The sequence below is a fragment of the Akebia trifoliata genome, chromosome 10 (assembly GCF_017979445.1).
Source record: "Akebia trifoliata isolate Shusen 1 chromosome 10, ASM1797944v1, whole genome shotgun sequence".
Taxonomy (NCBI): Eukaryota; Viridiplantae; Streptophyta; class Magnoliopsida; order Ranunculales; family Lardizabalaceae; genus Akebia; species Akebia trifoliata.
In genome coordinates, this window is record NC_141384.1 from 5,783,326 (window position 1) to 5,794,475 (window position 11,150).

The window sequence follows — 11,150 nt, forward strand, 5'->3', positions numbered from 1 at the left end:
TTATAACTCAGTCTACTATGGAGTTTGAGCTAATTGCACTAACTACAACTAATTATAAGGTGGATTGGATCAAATAGGCCTCACTATGATACACAGTGTTTTTTTTAAAATATTTTATTAGACACTATGATACACAGTTACACCCATTACTTTTACACATTGTAAGAGTACTCTATTTCCACTGGAAAATTTCAAACTTATTAGAGTCGTGATAATATGACGCCCCCGTATGCCTCCATCACAGAGCCGTAGATCATTTGCCCCGGGATACAAAAGAAAAAGATTTTTGGTTATATGTATCCCAAGGCAAATGATCTACAATTATGTGATGGGGGTGTGTGTCCGGGGCGGTGCCTGAAAATCATTACACTTGTTATTATAATGGTAAGTCACAAAAAATTGTTGCAAGCCCACACAATTTAAATTCAATGGCTAGAAATCACCCATGAAAATCGCTCGTGTTCAATGTATATTCAATGCAAATGGATGGAATCGTATTAGTGAATTTGTGGTTCTTGAAGGATGGACAGTTTGATTTGCATCAATATCATTATCCAATTCGGGCTTGTGGTGGGGGATGAGCGTGTGGAAGACACTAAGAACTGAAAAGGAATTCATATGTTCACACATGATTCCAAAAGGTGTGAGTGAAAAAAATCCAATATATATTTCAAGAACATATTGAATATCCCTAAGATAAATCCCAACCATTAGATTCCGCATTTGCATGGTTGGGATCATGTGTGAACATATGACTTCCTTTTCCATAGTTTTAGTTATGTATATTTCTTAGCCCGGTAAATGGGCCGGAGTTGGGTTCGACTCTCTATCAATTTTGAATTAATCTGATCCAGCCCAGTCATACACTCAAAATCATGCCTGTAGGCCGGCCCATTTGGGGATGGGTTAAATAAAAGATGTTGATAATGAAACAAACATATACGTCTGTTCTGACCATCATACCCTTAAGACATGGTCATTAATACAATAAACTCAAATTAATTAAAATAAAATTTAAAAAAAAAAACCCTTAGTTGTGCACCAGTTGAGCACTTGTTCTCTCATGGTGCATGTTGCCTCCATATTCATTCAGGACTAGTAAGTCAAGGGGTCTTCAATTCCTACCTTCATTCAGTTTGTTGACCTTGTTGACCCTCAGTCTCTTGTAATGAAATAACAGTCTCAAAAGCTCCAACAAGGGCTTTAACCTTGCTCTTTCTCTTCTCAACAAGCTTACTTGCAGTCTCCTCTATCACATCATTGTATGCTTGAGATTCTTTCTTCCCTTGAACATCTTGTTTTTTCAAGATGAAATTCTCCGGCTCGGCCTTCCCAGCATCAATCCCTCCTAAACCTTCTCCTCTTTCTTTGAATTGAAGCCTCTTTCCTTCTTCATCTTGATCTTCTTTCTCTTCCAACTCCTTACCTTTTCGAAAGTTCAACATATGAGGTGTGTTTTCTTCATTCGAATCATCCATAGATGCGGGCTTCTCAATCTTGCTTTCTTTCTCTTCCTTGGTCTCGTCTCTAGGTTGACCTTCTTCACCATGCTTTGTAAACTCTTTATTATTGTTGATGATGTTGTTGTTGTCGTCTTCGTCTTCATTTGCGACGTGTTCATCTATTATCTCTTTGGCTTCTTCTATATGTGGAGTTGGTGATAGTACTTGTTCTTCCAACAATGTCGACGAGTCACAAGGATTTATGGGCTTCTCATCCAAAGAATTATTTGGTTCAATTTCTATTACTTCAATTGGACTTGGATCAAGGAGTGGCAGTATTTCAATATCAAGTTCTTCTTCATTGATGAATTTAATCGTCTCTTCTTCAACTTCTTGCACCGTTGTAGCTTTATCTTCTTTCTCAAGTTTAATCCCTTGTGATTCGATCACTTCGAGATCACTACTAGGAGTCGTGGTAGTACTACTTGAGGTGGTAGCTTTAGTTTCTTTCTTAGGAGTACTAGTGCTTATTGTGCTCTTTTTGATGTTCCCCGGCTTTGTAAAAACTGGCTGAGATTTTAAAATTCGCGGTGTCTTTGACGTTTTTTCTGAGACGGGTTTTGGAGAACTTGATTTATTCTTAGGCGGAGGAGACGATGGTTTGAGTGTCCTTCCTCTCCCGCTGGCCGATAAAGTTCGTTGAAGTTGAGATGGTGATGGAGGCTTTTCGAGCGATTTTCTTCGACTACTAGCAGTATGTTTAAGTGTTGTATCATCAGAAACTTGATTCTTCCCAAACTTGGAAACATTATCCTTACCTGAGCTTACTGTATGCTTTAGATAGTGTGGGGTTGATTTTCCAGACAGGAAGGAAAAAGCTTTATCATCAGGAGTACTAGATGGCTTATAGATTCTTCTCACATGTGGAGGGTCAATGTGTTGAGGGTTTGAAGGGTGTGATCTACTCTTCTCTTTTCCATGAGAAGCATCTTTTGCTGTTGTAGCCATGAATTTGGATTCCAATGTAAAAACTTCAAATGATCTACATATAGTAAACAAAAAGAGTAAGTGAAACTAAGATCTACATATAGTAAACAAAAAAGAGTAAGTGAAACTAAGATATGAGAGATGAAAAATTGAAAAATATTTGTGATTAATGTGAATTTCCACATCATCTGATATCCAGTAATACAGAGATGGATACACATAATTACATTACTACCCTAACTACAACATAAAAATGATTTGGTGTATTTTCCCACATATAATGCAACATAACTACCACAACTACAAGATCTAATCTTAACTATATCAAGATAATGATTTGATACACCTTAATACGATAAACATAATCTAATACTCTAATCCACTCCTGCAATCACATGTTCCTTTGAATGAGGAATGTGCGATTGATAACATAATATCAATATCCTTGATATGTTATGACTGAATTGTGGATAGGTAGCTGAAACATCGATCATGCTTGTTGGAGATCACTTTTGATTTGTTAATGAATCTTGTTTCTAATTTCATGTTATTAATTAAAATGAAGAGCTTAAGTTTGTTGCACGAGAGGGATCATAAAAGACATTCTCAAGTGTATAGAACATAAGGAGTAACACTCTCGATTCAATTTGTCCTTAATGGGACCATGACCGTTTTCAAACCTAGATGGTCATATATGAACCCATAAACGGGTCCAATGTCGACTCTATCATGGATTTGATAATTAGCGATGACCTCTACGAGCCTTAACAAAAGGTGAGACTCATCTTGAGCCAATGGGCTTTGTGCCTCAAGATTATAGGTCTCTAAGAAACAAAAAGGGGATTTAATAAAGAGTAGGAAAAGCCATAAATGAAAGGCCATGGAGAGAATTATAGCGAAAGAAAGTGGAGTGGACTAAACAAAAGCTTGAGGAGAATGGATAATTGGGCTGAATTTACAAAGCATTCAATATTACAAATAATTGGGCTGAAAAGGGATGATTAGCGCATGATGGGTCTTTTTGAGAGGGCTCAGGCTTGGGCCTTAAGAAGGGCTATATTTGCAAAGCATTCAATATTTCAAACAATTTAATTTCTTATAAAATTTCTTCTAAAAATCAACCCATAAATGAAGGGAATCCACAACATAGAATCAACTTTGGTATATCATACTCATCCTTCCTTGAGAATATGTATATATATTTTTAAATTTATAATGGGGTGTTAAACCCGTATGCGCGACTAGCATGGGCGAGGCAATTCGCCTTTTAGAGAACCATATCTCACCCAAATCCCCTAGGTACATGCATTACCCGACAAACCACACATATCAAGTAAGTCGGGATAAATCCTTATGGGTGGTCAACCAAGGGGATTGAATTCACTTATTTGATTTCCCATTCCACAAAAACAAAAACAAAAAACAAAAAAATGTGATGACAAATATTCATAAAAAGAAAATAAAAATAAAAATGACCAAACCACCATTTGTATTATTGTGAAGAATTCAAATTTGATTTTTTAAGGAAAAAAAAAACACTACATCTTTGGAAGCTTTGAGAACCATATGGATTAAGCTTACCTTGATTGGCCTATTAATCACTTTCTCCATTGTTCAATCCTTTAAGGGAGAGATGATCTATGCTTTTGATAGAAAAAGAAAGGAATGGAGGGGAAGTGATAGAGAAGTTTGTTTTATGTTAGAGGGAGAGATGTTTGTGGGTTGGGGGTGGTTGAGAAAACTGCCTCCAATAAAACTACCAAGACAAATGGATGGCTGACCGGGTCAATGGAATCCGTTTCTGACTCTCTATGGGCAAACCTCTTCTCCTCTTCTTTACTTGTGGTTGATCTTTTTTGGAGTCGTTGTAAGATTGACATTTGGTCCTCAATTTGAATTATCAATGAATTGGGTACTTATGGGTCTGTTTGTTTTCGACTCTAGCATTCAAAATTTGCTCATAATCCGATTCAAGAATTAAATGTAAGTTTTGATTTGGATTATAAAATTGGTTCTTCCATCATCTGAATCAGGAATCAGCTAAAAATTAGAAATGAGGCAGCATCTATTTCTCGCATTTTTGCCCAAAATGACGTTTTTGCTCTTTTAGGTATATAACATTTTCTATTGCAACCATAAAATAAAGCCAACTAAATGAAGATGTCAAGTTAGCTAATTTGGTCCAAAAAAAAAAAAGTCAGCTAAAGGAGATTCTAATTCTAGATTTTGAAATTAGTTAAAAAAACATTATAGCCAAACGGAATCGATTCTGTATTTTGGAAATCAATTTTTAATTTTTATAATCTGATTCTAACAATCTAAAATCAGAAATCAGCGAGAAAACGACTTATGAATTATACAGATTTTAATTCTTCATTTTTAACTTAAAGTTGATGAAAAAGTTAATTATGGTTTTCTTTGAAACGTTGTGTTTTTTGAGCTCCAGAATCTAACCTAAGGTCCATATAATATTAAGTGGAAAACATAAATAGTTACTTAGAACATCAAGAAAATAAAAAATAAGATATGGAATTCTATCTATTTTTAAGATGCTCTGGTGGAGGTATTCCTAACCCCATCTTACTCTACAAGAGGAAAAAAAAAATGGAACAATTTATCCTCCAAAAAAACATTTGACTTAATAAATTAAGTTAGATTATGATGTGGCACATCCAAGCCGACATGATAATAAAAGTGATAAGAAGTATGCTGGAATTATTCGCGATTTTTTATTTCAAAAATCCAATGAATCATGTAAGTAAAGCATACCTTTATTTATAGATTGAATTAAATCGTTACTTTCGAACATTAAGTGAAAAAAGGTAAATTCGACACCAAGGTATGTCAAATTTAGCTAAATTCGATTTTCAATTGGGTGTCAAAGTGTAGTCCCATATAGTTATCGACATATGAAGTTGTCTTAGGTTCCTTGGGCTTGCAAGTACATTGAAAACTAGAAACCTGTTTGGGTGGTGGTATGAAGCCATCCCGCTTCATCGAGCATCGATCTAGTCAAAGTCCTTTGTAATGTGTCTGGATCATTCATTCCGTGTACAAACAACAATCTTCATCATTTCATTGTCCACAGATGTGGGCATTTGATGACTAACAAACACTTACCATCCCTCCTAATATTAAAGAGCATTTGGTTTGGATTCTAACATCTGATTCTTGCCATATTACAATTCTAGAATTTGATGTTACATGGTTTTCATTTATATAAAAGCAACATTTCACTAACAAATAGATTTCAACAAAAAATAAAAAATAAAAGCATTGAAAAATAAGAAATAAAAAATAATGCAAGACACTATTCTTGGGTTTCTGGAGATTTACTAAATGCATTTTTGTGTTTAGGTATATATAGATTTTCAATATCATGTGGGGTTCTTTTTCTTAATTTTCTCATTTTAAAAAATTCTAAAATTATTAAGGGTATAATAAATAATACTCCAATGATCAAGTCAATAATTAAAATAAATTTTAATAGAATTTTTTGATCTTTGTCATGTCTTTTATAATTTTCACTTGTGCATACTTTTTATCCATAAACATGATCTGTTAATTGCAGAATTGAACTAACTCAAATAGTTGCTAAGGATCACAAGTTGGTTACACACCCGAACACTCACACAATTATCTGATAGAATGAGATTATAGTTTTAGATAATGAAATAAATTTTCAGAATAATGTAATAAGAAATAATCCGAATTCTCAATATCGGTTTTCACAATCTGATTGTTACTATCCAAAACCAGAATCTAGAATCAAAATCTACCCAAACACCTCCCCAAAATTCTTTTAAGCGATTCTTTCAACTCAAGCTACAGATCTCACAACTCTTTAAGAACCATCCAACGAATATCCTCCTCGTGATGGATGCCAATCATTTTCTTTGCTTGGATTTAAAGATTTTTTTTACTTTTATTTATTTATTAAAAATGGCAGATTTATGCAAGTTATGGGGAGGCGTTTTCTAGGAAGGTACAAGCAAACAATAGATTGTACTTGGGTTTACGGAACGTTATTGAATGTAGTTTGTCTTCTTCTGGTTGAGGTCTGCCAAACCCTCTCTTAATTAAAAGAAAAAAAAACGTTATAAAATTATTAATCTATCATATTTTTTATTTTCTTTAGAATATTATTTTTAGGATAAAAAGTTTCCTCCACAGACAGAGGAGGGAAGAAGAGCTCTCAATTGATGGGATTTGAGTCACCAAGTGGCTCTTTCAATAGCCTTCTTCACATGACACTAGGCATTTTATTTTTTGGTGAAGAATAAAGATAAAATGATTCTCTAAAAAATTACGTGATTAACGTGGCAAGTGCATAGAACTGTAGATCTTTTTTCTTGTGTATCCTGAAGAAAAAGATCTATGACTCTATATACTTGCCATGTCAAGTGTGTATAGATTGAATATGTTTTTTCGAGTCTTATTATTACAACTCTTTGGTGAATATTTATAAGATTCCAATGTGCTCAAACGAATGACATGTTCCTTTACCTCAACCTTCTTTAATTAACTAATAAAAAGTTATGTAATCATTGGTTCTTCTTCCAAATTTAATTATCTCTTCGACCTCTTGAATAAGATGTTACGATGATGTTGATAACATCGTCAATGACAATGATGAGGGCACTAAGATCATTTTTCATCAGCCTATAAGAGAAGATATAAGGCCAGGGATGCATGTCATCAGATTGAAAACACAATAAATCACGTGTCATGTAAAGACCAAGTCACTTCAAAAAACTACTACGAATATGAACTTGTCACGTCAAGATAGTCGATTGAGTTTGCCACGTGGGGTAGTCAGATTATCATGATTCAAAGTTATATTTTTTGTTATGTACACAGGTAATATTTTCATTGGGTGGGAAGGAGCCACTTGTATGAATGTCCCCAATTGCCTAAAAAATTTCTCTCCTCTATCTACTTGGAAAAATCAATCCTTGAATGAGTTCCATAATTTGAAATCTATCCGGAGTCACAACCATGCCCACAATAAAATATTTAGTTAATAATAAGGGAAACTTCTAACAACCGGTGTCTTAGGATTCTATGGTCTAGCATCATGTGGTTGATGTATAAACAATTATTAGCATAATATTTTATTGTGACACTTTTTGAGCATTTCCACCTAACAAGCCTTTTCCAAATTAGAAATGGGGATTACAATATAGAATGAATTTAAATTGGGATCGGGATAATCTGAAATGTCCCTCTGATATACGCCCCCATTATAGAATTGTAGATCATTTATTTTGGGATACACAAGAAAATATTTATGATTATATGTATCACGAGAAAATTATCTATGGTTCTGTGATGAGGGTGTATGCCAGAGAGAGGGGGAGGCATCAGAAAATCATTGTTCTTTAAGTTGTCACGCTAATTTTTCATCATCACTCACATGCATATTAATTAATATAATTAAATGACAACTATCAAATGAGATATTTTAAAATATTAATTGAGATAAAATACAATTTTTTTAATCAAGCATAAAAAATCAATTCATCTCAATCCAATTTAGAAATATGGATCAAGATGTTTGAATCATTGTCTATTGTATCTATCAACATCTTCTTAAAATCATAGAATGATTTTCTTTTGAAAGTTAGTATTGGCACCTCAACTTTTACTTTTTACACTTTAATTTCTTAAATTATTATCACACCCTCAATTAAATATTAAAACACATTCTTCAAACATTACAAAAGTTTGGCTCAAATTACAATCTTAACTGTACAAAACATTATAATATTTGTTCAAATAATTTCAGTAATTGTCTATGATTATGATTAGGCTTATAAAATCTTAAACCTAAAAATAGAAATCAAACTAAAAACAATAAATAAAAATGAGAACATCTATTGGCACCTGAACTTTTACTTATTTCAATCCTTCACTTAATTTTTTTTTTTTTTAATTTTTAGAAAAATACTGGAATTACAAAGGGTATTTACTACAATTCTCACAAGTCTGATGTGGGATGTGCACATAATCATAGATGTGCTTCCTCGCGATATAAGTAAAAATCATCTACGATTATATATGCATCTCCACGTCAGAATTGTGAGAATCACAGTAAATCCTGCATCATCCCAGCACGATACTTATTTTTAATTGGGGTGTAATAAGTACAAGTTGGGGAGTTCGAAAATCACGACTCTTCGTATAAAGATGTACCATCTCTATTTTTCATAATTTTTACATGATTGAATGAATCACAATAATTTAATTATATATTAATGATTGTGTGATGATGAAAGATGTGAATTAACCAATCCATCAAATTTTTTTTTATTATGTAGGTGACCAATAAAGGTATGCAGCACATGGGTGGACCCCATAGTTGTTTGACATGGTCCCCTTCTATTTCTAGACCAACTACCCTCATATTTTATGGTGCCTTAAGGGAACACGATAACGTTAAATTGCAATAAATACATTTTGAAAAATTGGATTTTATACCGAAAATACCCTTAAAAATATTATTTTTAAGAGTAAGTGAAATATTATTGTTTGTATGCATCTTCAACAAAATCGTAGATGCTTATCACTCGTATCTCGAAGAAAAGCATATATGATTTCGTACATACATTGATGTCTGCGATGTGAGAATCGATGCACAATTGAATTTTTCTATTTTTTTATATAAAAAAAAAAATACCCCCAGTTTCCAAATTCCAAAAGTGCATTTATTGTGCTTTAACGTGGCACACACGTTAACAAAACTAGTTCCTTAAATATTCGTCTTTGTTTCAAAACCTGGTATTATAGTACGGAATTCGAACAGGGGAAGGTTGGCAAAAAAAGTCAAAGACACTATTAAAGGACGTAATTGCCCTTAGTACTCATTTAACGTGTGACTAGAGGGCACACGTGAACAAAACTCGTTCCCATAACCTGATATTATCGTACGGATCAACCTATTGCACGGAATCTGAACCGGGGAAGTCGCTATTAAGGAACATAATTGTCCTTAAGTACATCCTAACTCTGAACATTATTCCCCCCACCCCCACAATGACTGAGTTGAATTCTAAACTCGAGTTTTTCTTATAGAATTTAAAATATAAATTAGTTGAAACCAAAGTAAGGTTGAATGAAAATGCAACTAAGTTAATGAACATAGATGAGAAAAACTTCAACTAAATTAGATTTTAAAATTGATATTGTTTCGAGAGGTCATAAATGTCTTGAATAAGGATAACCTTGTGAAAGTTGTTGAGACGAGTAAAAATTCCAGTCAACTCAATCTTTAAGATATCCGAGATAATGAAATTCACAAGAAATTGTATCTCAAATTAGAAAAATTATTAGAAATACAAGGAAATCCCCCTTAATAAGAAAGAATCAATTACTTATTAATTGATTCTTTCCTAATTCAAAGAAGTATTTTGGATTCTAGGGGATAGGGTGCCAAAGTCTATAAATACAATATCTAAAGAGGTCAAATGTATGCAATTCTAAAAAACTTACACCATCACTTTGTAGTTTTATTTTTTGACTTGAGCGAGCCTTTATCAAAGGGTCGGTCTATTTGCACACACCAAAATGACCAATTGTACCCACTTACTTGCGATACTCACCTTAACTTTAAAATACCTAATTGCACACACCTAATAACTGTACTTTATCCTAAATTACTTATTTCACCCACTTAAATGTACCGAATGATTCTTCTTCTTCTTCTTTTTTTCATTTAGAAAGATTCTAATGAGGATTTTGTAATGTTCACATGAGAAAGTTATGTTTGGTAGGTACTTACAAAATTGATTTTGTAATGTTTGATACAAAGTTTTATTTGATCGATACCAATCGAATCTATTTTGTAATATTCGATAAGTACCTACCAAATTTGCTAAGAAAAGTTTAGTATAAACCTACTGAAAAAAATCTGTCAAAAAATCCTAAAGTTCTTTAATTCAAAATCATCATTTTGAGGTTTTAATTGTAATTTTTTTCATCTTCCTTGATATTAAAAAAAAAACCTTAAAACCTAATCTCCATTAATTCAATGTCTCACAAAATTTAAAAGAAGAAGAAGAGGAAGGAAGGAAGGAAGAAGAAGATGATGATGAAGTGAATTTTGGGTTTTTTTGTTGGTAAGTGGTGGTGTGTGCAATAAACAATAACGTAAAGGTAAAATGGTAATTTGATTTTTTTCAAAAGTCACGTAAATGGGTGCAATAGGCTATTTCAATACGTACAAATTTAGCAACCCTTTATATAAATAGTATTGAATTCGAATTTTTTTACTATGTGAGTATGAATTTTAATGATGGTGGATTTTTTTTTCACACACCTAAATGTCTCATTTCACCCACTTGCTTGCGATACCCACTTTAACTTTAAAATACCCCTTTGCACACACTTAATAATCTGTTTTAACCACCATTACTCATTGCATGCACCTAAAAGTGTCGAACAATTTTCTTCATCTTTACTTTTTTTCCTCTTCTCTTCTTCTTCCCCCCTCTCTCTCTCCTTTTCTCATTTCTTTTTCTTTGCATCTAGAAAGATTTTAATGAGGATTTAAAGCATTGATCTTATTTGTTTTTCTTACCCTAACATTTCCAATTGAGTCGAAGCCATTCACATGAGAAAGTTTAATTTGTTCGGTAGATACTTACTGAAACTATTTTATAAGATTCAGTAGGTACGTACTAAATTGGTTTTGTAATGTTTTATAGAAAATTTTGCTCGGTA

The 11,150-nt window shown here is 33.0% G+C and overlaps 1 protein-coding gene across 1 annotated transcript; it reads right to left on the reverse strand.

Annotated features, from left to right (window-relative positions):
• Positions 1-906: 906 nt before the first annotated feature.
• LOC147392949 (uncharacterized) lies at positions 907-4,149 on the reverse strand. Its single transcript, XM_086456398.1, has 2 exons — positions 4,011-4,149; positions 907-2,484 (listed from the first exon to the last, which is right to left on the reverse strand). The coding sequence occupies exon 2, from the start codon at positions 2,448-2,450 to the stop codon at positions 1,128-1,130; it is 1,323 nt and encodes a 440-aa protein (XP_086312524.1). The 5' UTR covers positions 2,451-2,484; positions 4,011-4,149; the 3' UTR covers positions 907-1,127.
• Positions 4,150-11,150: the final 7,001 nt, after the last annotated feature.